Consider the following 16,807-nt stretch of genomic DNA (forward strand, 5'->3'; position numbering starts at 1 on the left):
ATCCTTAGTTGTATTTGAAATTTGAGTTGCTTGGGATCTTGCAGTATACAAAAAAATAATAAAAATTTTAAAAACATGAGAAACTGGATAGTTTAAGGAAAACTGCCAACATATCTAAGGATAGATGTCAAATATAGGGTCTGGGAGAAGTAAGGCCTGCTTGAGTGTGGTTGGTAGGGTAATAATATGGGTGTAATAATTTAGTTTTAATTTGAACATTTCACCTAAAATGTAGTGTGCTTGAGTGTGATTATTGTTACAGAATTACATGTTTATGATTTTGTAATAAAAAGGGGGCTTTTTTGACAGACCCTGTAGATCCCCTTCCTGTATTGCACACAAAACAAAATTCTCCATGAAAAGCTATGGTAAGTAAACCTGTATTTTTTTTTAAAAAGCTGGGAACAGCAAAGCACTCCCTCTCCCCAGACCTATCTACTATCTACTATAAGGTTTACAAAAAAGCAGTCATTTCGTATACCTTCAGCAATTTCAATCACGAATTATCAGTTAAGGATGAGACAGCCATTGCCTGTACTAGCTAGCAGCTTAACTTGACTCTTGTAACTAAACCGATTCTTCTGTACTTTAAATTTTGTTGCCATCTTTTTTTTCCTGTTCCCCTTGTAATATCTCCTGTCAACCAAATTAAAGGATGGGGATAAAGACAATTTGGACTTTCAAAGAAAACTCATGTTCCATGGCAGATATAAAGTATACTAGAGAGCAGTTCTAAGATAAGGTTACTTTTGTTTTCATCTGAATTCTAAACAAAGAAATTAAGTTTTTTTACTTCTTGGGGGATAGATCATTTTTAACTCATGTGAACATATAGGACAGCATTGTTTAGTGGTGACTTTGTACTTTATAGTAACCAATGGATTGTTTTATCTATTTTCAAATTAGTCTTATTACTCTTAAATTATTGATTTTTAAAGACAGTGAGAAACATCAAAGTGAGAAACACCGATCTGCTGCCTCCTATACACCCCAACTGGGGATCGACCACTCAACCTATGTATGTGCCCTGATGGAACCAGCAATGCTTTTTGGTATATGGGATGACACTCCATCCAATTGTATCACTGAATCACAGCTACTCTTAAATTCTTTAAGTGGGTAGTTGGTTGTACAGTTGCCATACTTTGGGATAACACATACTTAGCTATCAGTAAAAAGGAGGTGTTTGCATTTCCTGCTTTTGCCAAATTAGACTTCTTTAAAAAAAAATCCTATGCCTTTGCTTGTACAGCCACCTAACATTTCTATAGTTTATCACCAAATTCCTTTGTTGATAAATTTATAGTAAGGAGAAATAGGCAAGCTGAAATCCCCACCCTGTTAAAAATGTACACTTATGACAAGATTGACACTTGAGCAAAAATCAACCTTTGGTATATAAACCTGGAACTTCAATCCACCTGTTTTTCTTTTAAAAGAATGTTCACTCAAAAAAACAGTTGTTTCACAATAGTAATCTTTATTACATGCTTAACTGAATAATTACTATTACATTATCTCAGTACAATATTAAATCATGTGCTCTCACCCCTCCTCTTTTGACATAGCATAAATGCAATCAGTATTAAGGGGTAATATGCCTATTTCAAAAGTACTCTTTAAAAGGAAGGAGTGTTCAGGACTGTATTATTAAATTTCACTCTTACCTTTATGCTACCTAATTTGAATAACATATGTTAAGATATTATTTTTGAAAAGAAAACTTTGGGAGCTACTCTGTTCTTTAATAAATGCCTAACAAAAGAGAGAACTATGCACTTGAAACAGATTTTACAATAACTTATATTTGCACATAAATTCTGCCACATTATTCAGCACCACCCAAGTAAAATTCTTGAATCTTTCACTGAAAATGAAAAACCCACCCATCACCTGTTCCCAGTAAAAAACTGATTGTTCTACAAAATCAGGTGATTTAGTCAAATAGGAACTGAAGTGTGAAAGATGGTCTTTCCAGCTTGAGAATTCATCATATAAAGACCATTCTAGGAATATAGCATGACTGAAGAAAATGAGAAGGCCAAGCAGAATGACTACCAGAAATAACTTATAAAAACTCCAGGGAATCTTACTAATTAATGTGTCAGTGTCTTGAGGCAAAGAAAGTTTATCTACATCTGCTAGTTTTATGTCTTCCCACTGACTGGTATCAAAGTTTTTAATTAAAGGACCCGTGGGCAAATTAGAGGGAGGTAGAGGAGTTTCCTTGATTACTTTTATTTTCTCCCTGAACTCCTGCATCTGCTGCAGAAATATGATTGGTTCTGACACATCTTTAAAGGCCTCAGCAATGTTAAAGGCCATTCGCTGTTCCTGCAAGATGGTATTGAGTTTGTTAATTTCTGGGTCATAGGCTTGCATAACTGTAAGCTTCATGGTCTCAAAGTCAGACAAGATTTCATTCTTTTTTTGATCTAATGTGTGTTGTAATTTCTCAAAAAACTCCTTCACTTTATCTGATTCTTTAGTCAGTAACTGTAGAGATTTCCTTTTGTTAGTTTCCAGGGTATCCAAGCGAGAAAGAGCATCTCCCCGACGCCAGGTCTCAAAGCTCTGAAAGAGGGACTGAAAGGCGTCCCTTTCCTGAGCATAGGCATCTTCAATAGAACAGAAGGCATGTTTAGTGTGATCGCCACGGGTAGCACAGATCCCACAAATCAGCTGCATATCAGTCAAGCAGAAAATATTGAGAGGCTGCCCCAAGTGTCCTTTGCACATGGGCATTTTGGGAGAGATCTTGATCTTGTTATACTTCTCCACAATACCCTTCAAGGAGTAATTAACCTGCAGGCTATTGACTCCAGAAGCTGAAGTTTCCTTCCGGCAAGTGGGGCACTTGAATGGAGGTGATCTCCACAATGAATTCCGTACATTTCCCTCTAAAATCCCTTCTAAACATTTTTTGCAGAAGTTGTGCGAACAAGGCAAAACTCGAGGATCATCAAACAGACTGCAACAAATTGGGCATGTAAGATCTTCTTCAAGCAACTCCATCACATCCTACCATAGAGAAATAAACATTTCATTTTATTCTAGTAATCTTCCATTGCACTGTGTAGTAATTAGAAGAAACTATATTCATAGACCTTAAAAATGATCTTTCACTTAAACAAGGCAGACAAAGGGAATAAGTGAGAAATTTGGGAAGGGAATGCACACCAAAGCAGATTTAATCTGCTGAGGCTAGAACACGCTGCTTATTATTAGTAGGGCTCCCTGTACACAGGCCTTTGTGTGGACTTTCCAACAACAGTCTTTGGCTGAGACAGGGTTAGGACTAGGACAATTGCAAGTTGAGCCAGCAGCACCCAATTGATTGTTTTAAAATAGAGAGAGCTGACTACTAGCCGTCAGAGACAAAGCTACTCAGTGTCTGAAGAGAATAAGCTGTTTAGTCTGGGCCCACAATTATAAAATGTGGTATTTAAAAGAAACAGCACAGAAATATAAATCCAAACATGTACTTTCATGCAGACTTTTACATAAAAATGGCACTTTTCTATTTCAAAGGCAAAATTACAATTAACACCACAGGTAAAAAAATAATATGAGAAAGCTGCCATTCATTCTTCCTTAGAAAATTAAATGAGTTTTAAGCCACCAGGATAGTAGTCAAAGCCATCTTGTACTGTCTAGAGCATCAGTTTTCAAAACCTGGTAGGCAAAAACCTGGGTTTCCCTAAGAGTCTTTCAGGGCATCATTAGGTCAATACAATTTTCATAATATTGGGATGCTCCTTACTTTTGGCACCATGTTAACCATCTGCTCTGTGAAAGCAATGGTGAGCAGACACTGTTGGAGTGTCAGCAGGAATCACACAAGGCACTACATAGTACTAAAATGTACTATTAGTCCACATTTTTCAACACTGCATCAAACTGGGGATAGCTAGTTTCATTTACAAATGTTCTTATATATATACTTTTTTTAAAATTTATTCTTAGAGAGAGGGGAAGGCAGGGAGGAAGAAAGGCAGAGAAACATCAATGTGTGGTTGCCTGTTCTGCATCCCCTACTGGGGACCTGGCCCGCAATCCAGGCATATGCCCTGACTAGGAATCGAACCGGCGACCCTCTGTTTCACAGTCTGGCACTCAGTCCACTAAGTTCCACCATCCAGGGCAAGAATGTTCTTAATGAAGCAATAAGAATTATTCATTTTATTAAATATTGACCCCTGTGTCATAAAATAGAAAGTAAACACACATTTCTGCCACATACCAGAAGAAATTGCCAGAACAGAAAACACATGTGCCTGAGTTGCAGGCTGAAATGAACCACCTGCTTTTGTCATGGGACAGAAAGAATGAATAACTAAACTATGGCCATTCAGATTAGGTATCTGGCAGATATTTTCTTGAAAACAAAACAAAAAAAAAAGTAGCTCATCACTTCAAGAAAAAAATGACAGTATTTCTTGCCAATGCTAAAAGTTGAGTTTTTGAGTGAAAACAAGACTTTTGGAAAACATTGTTTGCCACTTAGGACATTGACAGCTTCCCATTAATCAAAGACTTTTCTAATGAGATAAGCAGTAATATTAATAAACGTGTGGGGTTTTTTTTGGGGGGGTTAGTATACAACAAAATACAAACAGATTTGGAGATCTACATATCACAGTGAACAAACTGGTTCAAATCACCAATGCATGTTATAAATCATGCATGGGTAAAAGATCAAAAGACAGATCAGTATGTTCAAAAATATGGAAAAGAGGAGGAGGGACTTCTGGCAAGATGGAGGCATAGGTGGACATACTGTACCTCCACGCACAACCAAGATTAGAACAACAATTTAGAGGCAGAATATCACCCAGAACTGACAGAGAATTTATCTGAATGGAAGTCGGACAGCCAAGAAGCTGAAGTAGACCCGTTCATCCAGATAGGTAGGAGGGGCGGAGAGGAGTAGCCGGGTGCGGGTTGCAGCACAGGTCACGGCACGGAAAGCAGTGGGTGCATAAGGCAACCGGGAGCACGTAAGGCATCCAGGGCGCACAGGATCGCAGTGGGTTGACCCTGAGTATGTGAGCGGCAGCTGGCAGACCCAGTGAGGCAGCGATTGTGGACCTGGACAGAGCATGCAGCCCAGGATCCCAGGGAAGGGACTGTGGTCCCAGGACAGCGGAGCTACTGCCATTGTTACCTCCCACCCCCGCCCCCACATGCAACGTCACAATCTAGTGACTGGGATGCCCAGCCCAGGTGAACACCTAAGGCTCTGCCCCTCACCGGAACAGGAGCCACCAGACCCCCCCCCCCGCCAAAAAAAGAGGGAGAGAGACATGTCTCAAACAGAAAAACAGATCAATGCCCCAGGGCTCATCCTTTTGAGCGACCAAGAGATAACCAATCTATCAGATGCACAGTTCAAAACACTGGTGATCAGGAAGCTCACAGAATTGGTTGATTTTGGGCACAAATTACATGAAAAAATGCAGGTTACCATAAAAGAGATGAAGGAAGATGCACGGAGAACCAATAGTGAAGGGAAGGAAACTGGGACTCAAAACAATAGAGTGGACCAGAAGGAAGAAAAAAACAACCAAACAGGAAAAGAATGAAGAAATAAGAATTCAAAAAAATGAGGAGAAGCTTAGGAACCTCCAGGACATCTTTAAACCTTCCAACATCCGAATTATAGGGGTACCAGAAGGGGAAGAGGAAAAGCAACAGATTGAACATGTATTTGAACAAATAATAAAGGAGAACTTCCCCATTCTGGCAAAGGAAATAGACTTCCAGGAAATCCAGGAAGCTCAGAGAGCCCCAAAGAAGTTGGACCCAAGAAGAAACACACCAAGGCACATCATAATTACATTAGCCAAGGTAAAAATGAAGGAGAGAATTCTAGAAGAAGCAAGAGATAAGGGGACAGTAACCTACAAAGGAGTTCCCATCAGACTGTCAGCTGATTTCTCAAGACCTCGTAGGCAAGAAGGGGCTGTAAAGAAGTATTCTGAGTCATGAAAGAAAAGGACCTATATCCCAGATTACTCTATCCAGCAAAGCTTTCATTTAGAATAGAAGGGCAGATAAAGTGCTTCTCAGATAAGGTCAAGTTAAAGGAGTTCATCATCAACAAGCCCTTATTTTATGAAATGTTAAAGGGACTTATCTAAGAAAAGAAGATAAAGAAAAAACATCTATAGTAAAAGGACAGCAAACTCATAATTATTAACAACCACACCTAAAGCAAAACCAAAAGAAACTAAGCAAACAACTAGAACAGGAACAGAACCACAGAAATGGAGATCACATGGAGGGTTAGCAACAGGGGAATGGGAGGAGGAGAGAGGGGGGAAAGGTGCAGAGAATAAGTAGCATAGATTGTAGGTTGAAAATAGGGGGAGGGTAAGAATAGTATGGGAAATGTAGAAGCTAAAGAACTTATGACATATGGACATGACTAGAGGGGGGATATAGGTGGGAGAAGGTGTACAGGGTGGAGGGGAGTGAAGCGGGGAAAATGGGACAACTGTAATAGCATAATCAATAAAATATATTTTAAAAAATATGACTTCAGGTTCTATACTTCAACTATCTTTAAACTTCAGTATAATATCAAAGATGATCCAGTATTAGAAAAGGCTATTAAAATATTCCTCCCCTCACCCTCTACACATCTGTGCAAAGTCAAATTTGATTTTCTTGGTGTATTTCAGCCAAAATAACTAACTGCAACAGGTGAAAGCAGAGGCAGATAAAGACTCCAGGTGTTTTCCATTAAACAGCAATTCATTAAGGAGATCTATTTGTAAAACAATGCCACTCTTCCCACTGTTTTAAAAAAGTTATTTTTTAGAAATTACTTGTTAACATATAATAGGTTTGTCCTTGTTATTTTAAATTAGTATCTTAAAATTTTTCTCAATTTTCATTTAAAATACATTAAATACTACTATACTGTACACATGTAAACAAAAGTTCTTGGGATCCCCAGTTTTTAAGAATGTAATGGGGTCTGAGACCAAAATATTTGAGATCGCTGATTTAAAGAATACCAGTTCTCAGTATGAGTTTATTATTTTTAAATATACATTTTAAAACTCCTATCTTTAAGTTTTAAAACCAAAATAGTGCTGAACGTCCTCATTCAGTTTTACTTAGGAATATACGTATACACATATATCATGTTATCACTAAAGTAATAAAATATAGGGTCTAATAATATGTAGTCCATCTTATAATACAAAATAAGTAAATAATTTTAACAGTAAGTTTAAGAGTTACAATTAGAGCTACATCTAGAAGATAAATAGTATTTAAAAAATAAGCTGAGCTTGTAGGACTAATTAGTTTATAGTTCTAAATTAAATTGTGAGAGATACAGGATATAGATATATATAATTCAAGATTATTCTGTCAAATTTAGTGTCATATGGCAAATGTGTGATGAGCTGATTTTTCTAAAAATTGTTTGTGACATTAAGTAATCATACAACCTTTGAAAAACATTGGGAAGAGAATGGCTATGAAGACTGGTATGCTAAAAGAAACTATCAAGTAGCTGTAAAACACTGCCTCTCTAGAACAGAGAAGGAATACTTTTGAATAGCCTCCAATTCTAGTCTTGTTCCACACTTTATCACTTCCACTGGTATCAACTTTTACCTAAGAATTCTATGCAAAGGCTAGATTCTGGAGTAGGCAATAAAAATAGAAAAGTAGTGAGGGCAGCATTCAATAAAGCAAACCTAATTTACTTATCCTTGCAAAACATAGTAAATAAATAGTGAGTAAGTAAGTAAATAAATAAATAAACAAATAAAACAAAGGATGCATGGTTGGGATAAGGAGAAAAAGGGCACCCAAGGGAAAGAGAAACTTTGAAGAAAACTGAGGATACTGCAAGAGGAGCCAAAAAGAATTTTAACCCAATCAAGTATGATCAAAAGTAAAGAGGAAAAATGTCACACACAGGAAAATTTAGAACAGTCATCCCAAAGCCATAATCAACTTACAGCTCTTAAAATGAACCACAGAGAAAAAATTACTATTTGAAAAGTCGCTTTTTTTAAAACAAATTGCATCAAAATTATGATAGATCCTATTGTACTATTTTTAATAATATAACATACAAACTTTGGTTTATAATTTAAAGATTCTAATTTTCATTCACTTTAAAAGCTAAACACTTTTATTTTCTCTTCTTCACTTAGTTTTATACTCAAAACTTTATGACAAAATTATGTGACCACAGATGACTTTTACAGAAAACTGAGACATAACATCCTAATCCAAGAAACCACAGCAAGTTTGTTGCCTCAAAAATTTTAAATGACAACAGTAAGATTTTTCAGTCCCATTACATGAAGACTATGCTTCACAGTAAAGGAATTTATAGATCTCTTTTTTCCCCAAGATTTTATTTACTCATTTTTAGAAAGATGGGGAGGGAGAAAGAGAGGGAGAGAAACATCAATGAGTGCAAGATACATCAACTGGTTGCCTCATGCATACCCCCAACCAGGGACCTGGCCCCTGAATCAAATCAGTAACCTTCTGGTTTGTAGGCTAGCATTCACTAGCATCCACTGAGCCACACCAGCCAAGGCAGATCCTTTTCTTAAAGTGTGGCTAACACATAAAAGTTTGAAGAAATCAATAAAGCTTACTCTTCAAGAAACTAAAGTACATAGCTCCTCTTTTGGCAGTGAATTTTTTCCCAATATACAAATCAAGCTCTACTAATGTCAAGGAACTATGTGAACAAAATTATTGTTCAGTCCTAAAACTTGGACTTAACCAATGTCAAATTAAGTGTATAAAGACAAACAAATTTTCCAAGATTAACTTCTTTCTTTGACTATGTTTCTCAATACTTAAAAGGTCTCAATTTTGAAGCAGCAAAATGTTTTCCCACCAATAAAAATTTCTCAAGTTTTATACCAACCAAAGAAAGTAAACAAATATATACTTTGTTGTTTACCACCTCTCTGGCTTTTGCATTTTCCTGACATATTTATCGTTAATATATTTTTAAATGTATAAGTAAAAATTCACTCTGATGTACAGTTCTATGAGTTTTGACAAATGCACAGTTGTATAACATTACCACAGTTTTAATTATAAGCAAACTTGCAAGGTAGCTGCACTCAGGGGAATCTAGGAAAACTGCTTTATCAATCCTACATATCCACAGAGTGGACATATAACATCAACAGTCCCTACAAATGTGAACTGAAACACAATAACCAAACTATTAAAAAAATGGGAAAGCCGCCCCTCCCTGGTGTGGTTCAGTTGTTTGGGCATCATTTTGCAAAGGAAAGCTTCTAGGTTTGGTCCCTGTTCAGGACTCGTGCAGGAGGCACTCAATCAATATTTCTCTCCCTCTCTTTCTCCCTCCCTTCCCCAATAAATAAATAAACAGTCAATACTTGCAAAGAAGAGGAGTCATAAAATTGAAGTAAAAGCTAATCTGTATGTATTGAACTTCTCCCTCCAGAAGTCCTTTGTTTTCAAATGATCAACCCAAAATAATTACAACATAAAAGGTACTTATTTATTCATTCTTAAGCAAAAGTTAATTTTAATAAAAGCTGTTAATTTAAAGAAAATTCCACCTAAAACCTTTAAATTTCATTTGTTCACAGCAATATAAAGTTGTTCAAAATACTGCCCATGATTCCTTTCCAAGTCTTCTTAGAGAACAAAAATAAAAGCCAATATATTATACGTTATGTCTTAGGATTTTAAACCAAATTCCTATCCTGTTTTGAGGCATCTATGAATTCAGGAATTTCACAAAAATATCCAAATACCTAACTAACTGGATAACAAACATTGAAATTCATTTCACAGACAAAACTAAATTATGTGAAGCTCTGCTGCACAGGTGGCAAACACAAGGCCCACAGGCCAAATGGGGCCCTCCACCTGGTTTTATCTAGCACCTTGTTTCTATCCAGTGGCAGGGCCGAGCTCCTTGCCCCTAGTTATGGAGTGGTTATATTTATACAGTCCTAAAGTTACATTAGGCCCTTTGAAGGCAACTGCAGGCTGATGTGGCTTCCGGTGAAAATGAGTTTGACACTCCTGCTCTACTGAAATGAGAGTCAACAATCCTCTCTTGGAAGAATGTTTACAATACAAGAGATCATCCTTTCTTTTTAGTCACTTCCTATAAACACACTAATTTAATTTTATTTTCAAGTAATATACTGTATTCTATTTTAGTATGAGACCCACTAATAACTCTTTCTTTAAACTTAATAAGAGTCCAGTAAAAAACTACTGAATAAGTAAGTAAGGATATTTATTATAGTACTTAAAAAATTTTCCATATATTTGAAATTTTTTACAACAAAAAGTTGGCCAAAAAAAAAAAACTGAAAAGGGCAATTAGAAGAAAACTATAGTGACCTAAGAAAGTAAAACTGCACAAACATTAAATATGACAAGCTCTACAAAGAGCTTAATCTGTTACAGTATTATTTTATCTTTTATACATTAAAAAATGTATTACTGGAAATCTCTTGATTCAGGCCTGTGAGGAGACTAACATACTTGTCTGGCTCTCAGTCTGTAACCTTTGACAAAACATTTACATATATTACAGTTTCTGTCCTCACTATACAACTCTTTTGAAAGATATCTAATAATATGTGAAAATTATTTACAAAGTTTTTGTTTTAAGTACCTTATATCAATGTTATTAAACTTCATTCTGGCTTTTAGACTGTTCCATAACTTATTTGATCAAAACAGGACAAAGATTAAGATTTCCAATATTTCAAAAATGAGTATTAAAACTAATATATCACATCCTGTGTCTACAATAGCTATCTAATTATTATGTGGCTCTTGCAAACACAATACGAAAGTTACCTATGTGTCCATATAAGACAGTAGTAGTTAAAATTCTGCTCAAGATATTTCTACTCAGATTCCTGGTAGTTTAAGGCAAAATGAAACCAGTATAGAAGGTCAACCAGCTTGGGATGCCCACCTACTCAGAGAAAGTTCAGTTTTTGGACTAAGGTGACATTCTCAAAAACAAAAACCAGGTGATTATCTAAACAGTACAGACCACTCAGAAAAATTGTTTTCTTTTTCCTTTCCTTCATTCTCTTCTTCGTACCACTATTTTGCCTTGACTCCTTCCTTTATTCTTCTAACTCATCTTCCCCATATTGTTTCAATAAATATGATCTTATTTCCTCTTCTTTTATCCCTCATCCTCTTCATCTTTTTTTTTCCTTTTTACTTTTCCCTGCGTCACTTGATAATCACTCAAGATATTACTCTATGATCCTGTAAGTCTGCAGCATTAAATCATAGGGTTTTAAGAAACCTCCTAGATCAGATATCTGTATCCCATTTATGTACAATTACTGAAAAATCGATGTGGACTCCAAATGATGTTGAATCCCATTTTCTTCCACTGAGATGAAATCAATTTGAATAAACCAAGTGTCTGAATTGAAGGAAAACATACATACAGCCTAATTTATGCTCCTAGTTTGGTAGCAACCAGACCCAGATATTTATCTTTATCTGTTAAGAGTTCAAATCAAGTTAATTTAAGTTGGAATTACTGACCTCTGCAAAGGCTGCACAAATCAGGAATGTCTAGTTTCTTTTTTCCCAGAAAAACAGGTTTAAATGAAGGTGACAAATTCTTATCCCTAAAACAAATTGTCTTCTTTACAACCATAAACTTGGCAATCATTTACCTACATTATTATCCCAACAGGTTGGTACCTATTAAAAGTTTCTATCATCTAACTATGCATTTGAGGTTAATTCTAGGTTTCAGAAAGACCTGCTAGTAAGTTAACTAGCTAGATTTATCTAGATAAAACTGTTTACATAGTATGTAATACTGTCCCAAGTGAAAACAGGTATTTAGTACATAACTGATATGTACCACCTACCAACTAATCACTCACTTCTGAGATGAATGGTATGAACAATGTTCTGTTTGTTCAGTGTAGAATGATATACACATCTTATTCTACAGAATATATCAAATTGAAAGCTAATGGTGCTGAACTTCAAGCAATTTTTAGGTTGAATATATATATATATAATAGGTTATAATAGGTTATATATAATATGTTATATATATAATATATGTATATTATAATATATATACTATGTTGGCACTTCTTGCTCATATTCAATGCTGCAAATATGCAGGGTGAAAAAGGAAAAGCTCCTCTGTGAGTTTTAAACAGGAAGCCAAGCTACTGCCAAGTAGGATATACTCTTGGTGCTTATGCCACAGAAAGACAATAATTTAAACTATCAGCGAAAATTTTAATTCTACTTTTCCTTAGAAATGTATGTATCTACATCTATAATAGAAATTAATTAAAAAGAGTTCACATTAAGGGAATTTTCTTTATAGAAGGCTTGACTGGAATGTAATGATTCTGTATATCAAAGAACACTTGTATTTGGTTAACTGTAGCAAAAGGTGGGCAGAGCACTCCATTCTTCTAGCACCATTCTAGTCCCTGGAGTCCCAGGCCAACACAATGGCAATGGCAGTGTCTTTCCTGAATAACAAAAATGGATAATACAACATTCTAATGATATCTATAAAGATTAAATATAAGCCAAGTCAATTCTTGCCCTAAATACAGAAATACAGCACATCTATAAAGAAAGTTACTCTAAAAGGTTAAACACCTTATAAAAAGGACATAGAAAGTTGACACTATGCTAAAATTAGAGAGGCTATCCATGCAATTAGTTTTTATATTTTACTTAAATTATGAAAGTGATTTGTGATGCTACAAAATTCTGAAAATAAAGGAAAAAGTCACTTAGAATTCAATCAGGAAGGAATAACCAATATTATTATTTTGGTATGTTTCTTCCAATATTATTTTGGCATAGTTCTTCCAATCTTGTATTTGCACACACGTTTTAACAAAACTGGTAACATTACACAATTTTGTATCCACTTTTTTCATTTATTTTATCACATGCATTTCTCCTGTCATCATATACCCTTCTAAAATATGCTCATGTACCTTATGAATATGCTCTTTCTTACTGGTCATTTTTCTTTGTATCATAACACTTAAATGCACATCTTGTAGAAAAGTCTTGGTCCACAGCTATGATTATTTACAACCTTTAAGTTTTTCAATGCAGAGGGGGCAGAGTTAAAGAGTATGAACATTTTTAAGGCTCTTGAAAAGATAGCCATGATTCCCTCTAGAAAGGGTACACCACTTTATGACCTACAACTGATGATATATGAGAGTGCTCCACCATTCCATGTAGTTCCTGACCTTACAACAGAACCATACTTTTATAGAGCCTAATAAAAAACCAACAAGTCATACTTTACCATACCTAACCAAGTTTAAAATATAAAAGTTTAAGGCAGCTAATATTAGTATGTGTCTATGTATTACCAATATATACAGGAAACATGACAATAATAGTTATAGGGAAGAAATAAAATAGAAGTACTGGGCTTAAAAACATCTTAAGAGACCATCTAGTTAAGCACCTATTATAAGTGAAAAAAACTGACACCTTCCTCCCCAGTAGAGATTTCTCAGTTGTACACAGCAAGTTAGGCACAGGATCTTAGTTTTTCAATTGTTAGATCTTAGCACTATCCAGGAAGTGGGTCAAAAATGTAGTACCCTAATTAACAAAATGGAGAAGTTTGATTATGTGCTGTCTAAATCCCTTTTAAAATTATATAATTTTTACAATTTAGATGTTTAACAGGCTCTCCAGTAAATTAAAAGAACATTGAATTTGCTTCTGTGGACCTAGATTCAAGCACTAGTTTTAACCTTCATAGAGTAAGGATTTTTATAGTATCTTTATAATATTCTTGTAAAGTTTAAGTAATGTGTGACAATCTTGTAAACTGCTAAACTATCTAAACATATGTGGTTTAATTACATATGTGCACAAATACTGTGAAAACTGTAAATACATTTAAAGAGTTATGTTAGAGCAAGGTGTATTAACCAAGGTCCGAAAGGAGAGCTGGACTCTTGACCTATAATTTCAAGGGAGAGCAAAGCTAAGTATTACAAAGGGTAACAGCTACAAAGCAATTTCATGGGAATCAGCATATCTGAACAAAAGCTGTAGCAGAAATGAGGCAAGGTACCCAACTTATCATAAATGTAGAAAATGAAGAGAATGACTTGGTGGTGTGGAAGGACTTAGTAGGGAGGTTTAGGACATCACCTGGTGCAAAAAAAGAAGGTATTTTGGGGGAAAAATAAGAAAGCCTAAATAAATGTACCTTCTCATTGTACAAGACAGCTCCATCAAATTCTACCAAAGGAAGTGGTTATGTAAATAAAATTCTCCTTTTAGAATAGCTATTACATAGTCAGAAAACAATAGAAGGAAAATAACAACATAAAAAAGGAAATTATGCTGAAGCCTCTCTTTTCCTTTGCAATATAAATTTTGGGTTATAATACATTTCAGGTAATTGCTTCATAAAGAATACCCAAGTCTGGAATGTATTTTTTTGAGTTTTGACAAAATTTGACAGAACAAAGGTCACCCATGAGGGTACAGTCTAAACATGGGAACACATACATTTTACACAGAGTTCAATTTTGAAAGGTTCTTGGCCTAAAGAAATTGGGTGGGTTTCTTGTTGTTTGGTTTTGTTTTTATGTAGGGAAATGTGTTGTAGTTTACCTCTGTCCCTGCAAGCAGGTGTATTCGTTGGGGTTACTATTTCCCAGAGCAAAGAAATCTGACTGGTTTATTTTCCACGTTGTGATGGACAACCAAAGGAGACTACTGCAAGTAAAGAAAAACAGAAGAGTGTTATGCATTAATTTGCACAGGAGTCTTACTTTTAACCTTTAGTTTTATTCAATTGCCCGCCCCCCCCCCCCAAACAAAGCCAGCCTGCTAGGACCTGGTGAAAAAGCCACGAGCATGGCGGAGGCTGGAGACTTCTGTACTAAGGCCCTTCAAGGTTCTGGTTCACTGTTGCCTTCTCATTAAGAGGCCATATCGTAGGGCTAGCAGCGGAACCCAGCATCCTCCTGGAGGATCAGGTTTTCTGGACCAAATACACGCGGCCCCGGTGACTCACCCGCACGCCACTCCACCACATACCCCTAGTCCGGGAGCCCCGCTGATGTCCACCCAGCTGCTAGAACTCAGCTCTGACAGAGCTCTCTGCCAGCACCCACCCACTTAGGTCCCTCCAGGCCAAAACAAGTCCCCACCTTTGCAGCAGGCTCCAGGACCACCCCTTTCCCTGAGAGGAGACCGGGGGCTGGTACTTAGTTCTGACCTCCCAGTCGCAGAGGGGCACTCGAGTAGCCGCCCGAGCTCCACCCCACTGCCCTCTGTCCCTGACACCTCTGTGGGGCTCCTTGGGCGAGATTTCGCCTTTGTTCCGCCCCCCGGGTCTTGCCTTTCCCCGGTAGAGGACAGAGGACGTGGGTAAAGGGAGGAAGGAGTTCTTTAGGTGTCTCCAACCGCCACCCTTCTCGGAGCTCTGGAAAAAAGGGACGAGTCCCGGACTGCCCGCTTCTCTTTCTTCCCGAAGGGCAGCACGCGCCTGCATAGCTCTGTCCCGGAAGCGGGCCCAGCTCGTGGCACCAGGAAGCAGACGTAGGCAGAGACTGGGCTCTTCCTGCACAGAGTACGAATGTCTGGAGGTGGTGCTGTCCCCAAGGGAGCCACCCAGGAAGGAAGTAGGCGTGCAGGAAGCTGGTTCCGTTTGGGTTGTTGTACTTTCTTTTTTTATTGCTCATTGTATTTTTAGAAACAAACAAAAAAATGTCCAAAACTTTCACATCAGTTCATCTCAGGACCAGAAGCCGGGCCACAGCGGCTTGGGGAGACAAAGATAATTGTCTGACTGCACCCCACAAACCGGGGTGGGTGGGACAGGCACTTGTGTTGGGACCAAAGCTAGGGCTCTAGTCAACAACTCAAGCCAGAGCACAACCAAAATAAGGTTGACTATTGTCCCCAGCCCAAACTTGCAACTCTATCTTTGCAGGCTTTAGGTTGAACACTAGTAGACCAATTCTTTTTTATTTTTAATTTTTATTTTTGTTATTGTTCAAGCACAGTTGCCTCCACTTTCCCCCTTGATGGAACTAGACAGCATTATGCTAAGTGAATAAGGCAGGTAGTGAAAGACAAATACCATGTGATCTCACCAATTCTAATTTTCTTCTACCAAAAAACACCACTAAAAACAAACAAACAAAAAACAGTACTGCTTTTTCCTTCAGAGATAAGGAAGAGCTTAAGTTGGCTTTAAATGATCTGTTTCTGTTATTCAGTTGCTAACCTGACACTATTCTGATGTCCAGCCCCTCTAATAAGGACCTTGTCTAATTTCAAACACATTAGGTACTTATCAACGAGCAGCTATAAGAAGGATATAAAGATGAAGGAATGGTTTCTCCAAAGTTACAGTATTAGGAGAATTGAAGCAAAGTCAAAAATCACAATATGCCGGCGGGGGGTGGGGGGTGCTCAGTTTACCCAGGTGGGGAAGTCTGGGCTTTGGAAATAGGATTTGGGGAAAGGTATTTGAGGCCTACCTGTCATGGGTGAATGTTCATGATATAGTCTCTCCTATAAATCAGACAGGCAACTACTCTGCTAGCTGCCTGCCAAGCAGCCCAACACCAAGGAGTCATACACAGTAACTGTGCTATTTACTCAGCTTTTATTGAATGCAAGTTCACTCAATGTAGAACATTAATATACATTAATATTCTACTCATACTATACCAATCTAAGAGAAATAATAACACACACACACACAGAGCAATCAATGGGGGATAACGAGCCTGAGTCC

At 37.0% G+C, this 16,807-nt stretch overlaps 1 protein-coding gene across 4 annotated transcripts; it reads right to left on the bottom strand.

The window, feature by feature from the left end:
* Nucleotides 1-1,460: 1,460 nt before the first annotated feature.
* TRIM13 (tripartite motif containing 13) lies at nucleotides 1,461-15,617 on the bottom strand. Of its 4 annotated transcripts, none has more exons than XM_045821833.1 (3): nucleotides 15,210-15,617; nucleotides 14,668-14,772; nucleotides 1,461-3,021 (listed from the first exon to the last, which is right to left on the bottom strand). In XM_045821833.1, the coding sequence occupies exon 3, from the start codon at nucleotides 3,013-3,015 to the stop codon at nucleotides 1,792-1,794; it is 1,224 nt and encodes a 407-aa protein (XP_045677789.1). In that variant the 5' UTR covers nucleotides 3,016-3,021; nucleotides 14,668-14,772; nucleotides 15,210-15,617; the 3' UTR covers nucleotides 1,461-1,791. The 4 variants fall into 4 exon arrangements, with proteins under 4 accessions (XP_045677789.1, XP_045677791.1, XP_045677790.1 ...); XM_045821835.1 differs by having other exon boundaries at nucleotides 15,401-15,610; XM_045821834.1 differs by having other exon boundaries at nucleotides 15,278-15,609.
* Between the last annotated feature and the right edge of the window lie 1,190 nt (nucleotides 15,618-16,807).

The sequence above is a fragment of the Phyllostomus hastatus genome, unplaced genomic scaffold, assembly GCF_019186645.2.
Source record: "Phyllostomus hastatus isolate PE091 unplaced genomic scaffold, TTU_PhHast_1.1 phas_scaffold_46, whole genome shotgun sequence".
Classification (NCBI taxonomy): domain Eukaryota; kingdom Metazoa; phylum Chordata; class Mammalia; order Chiroptera; family Phyllostomidae; genus Phyllostomus; species Phyllostomus hastatus.

Coding starts and splice junctions, on each gene's coding strand:
- TRIM13 (XM_045821833.1), bottom strand. CDS start 3,015: ATGGAGTTGCTTGAAGAAGATCTTACATGCCCAATTTGTTGCAGTCTG.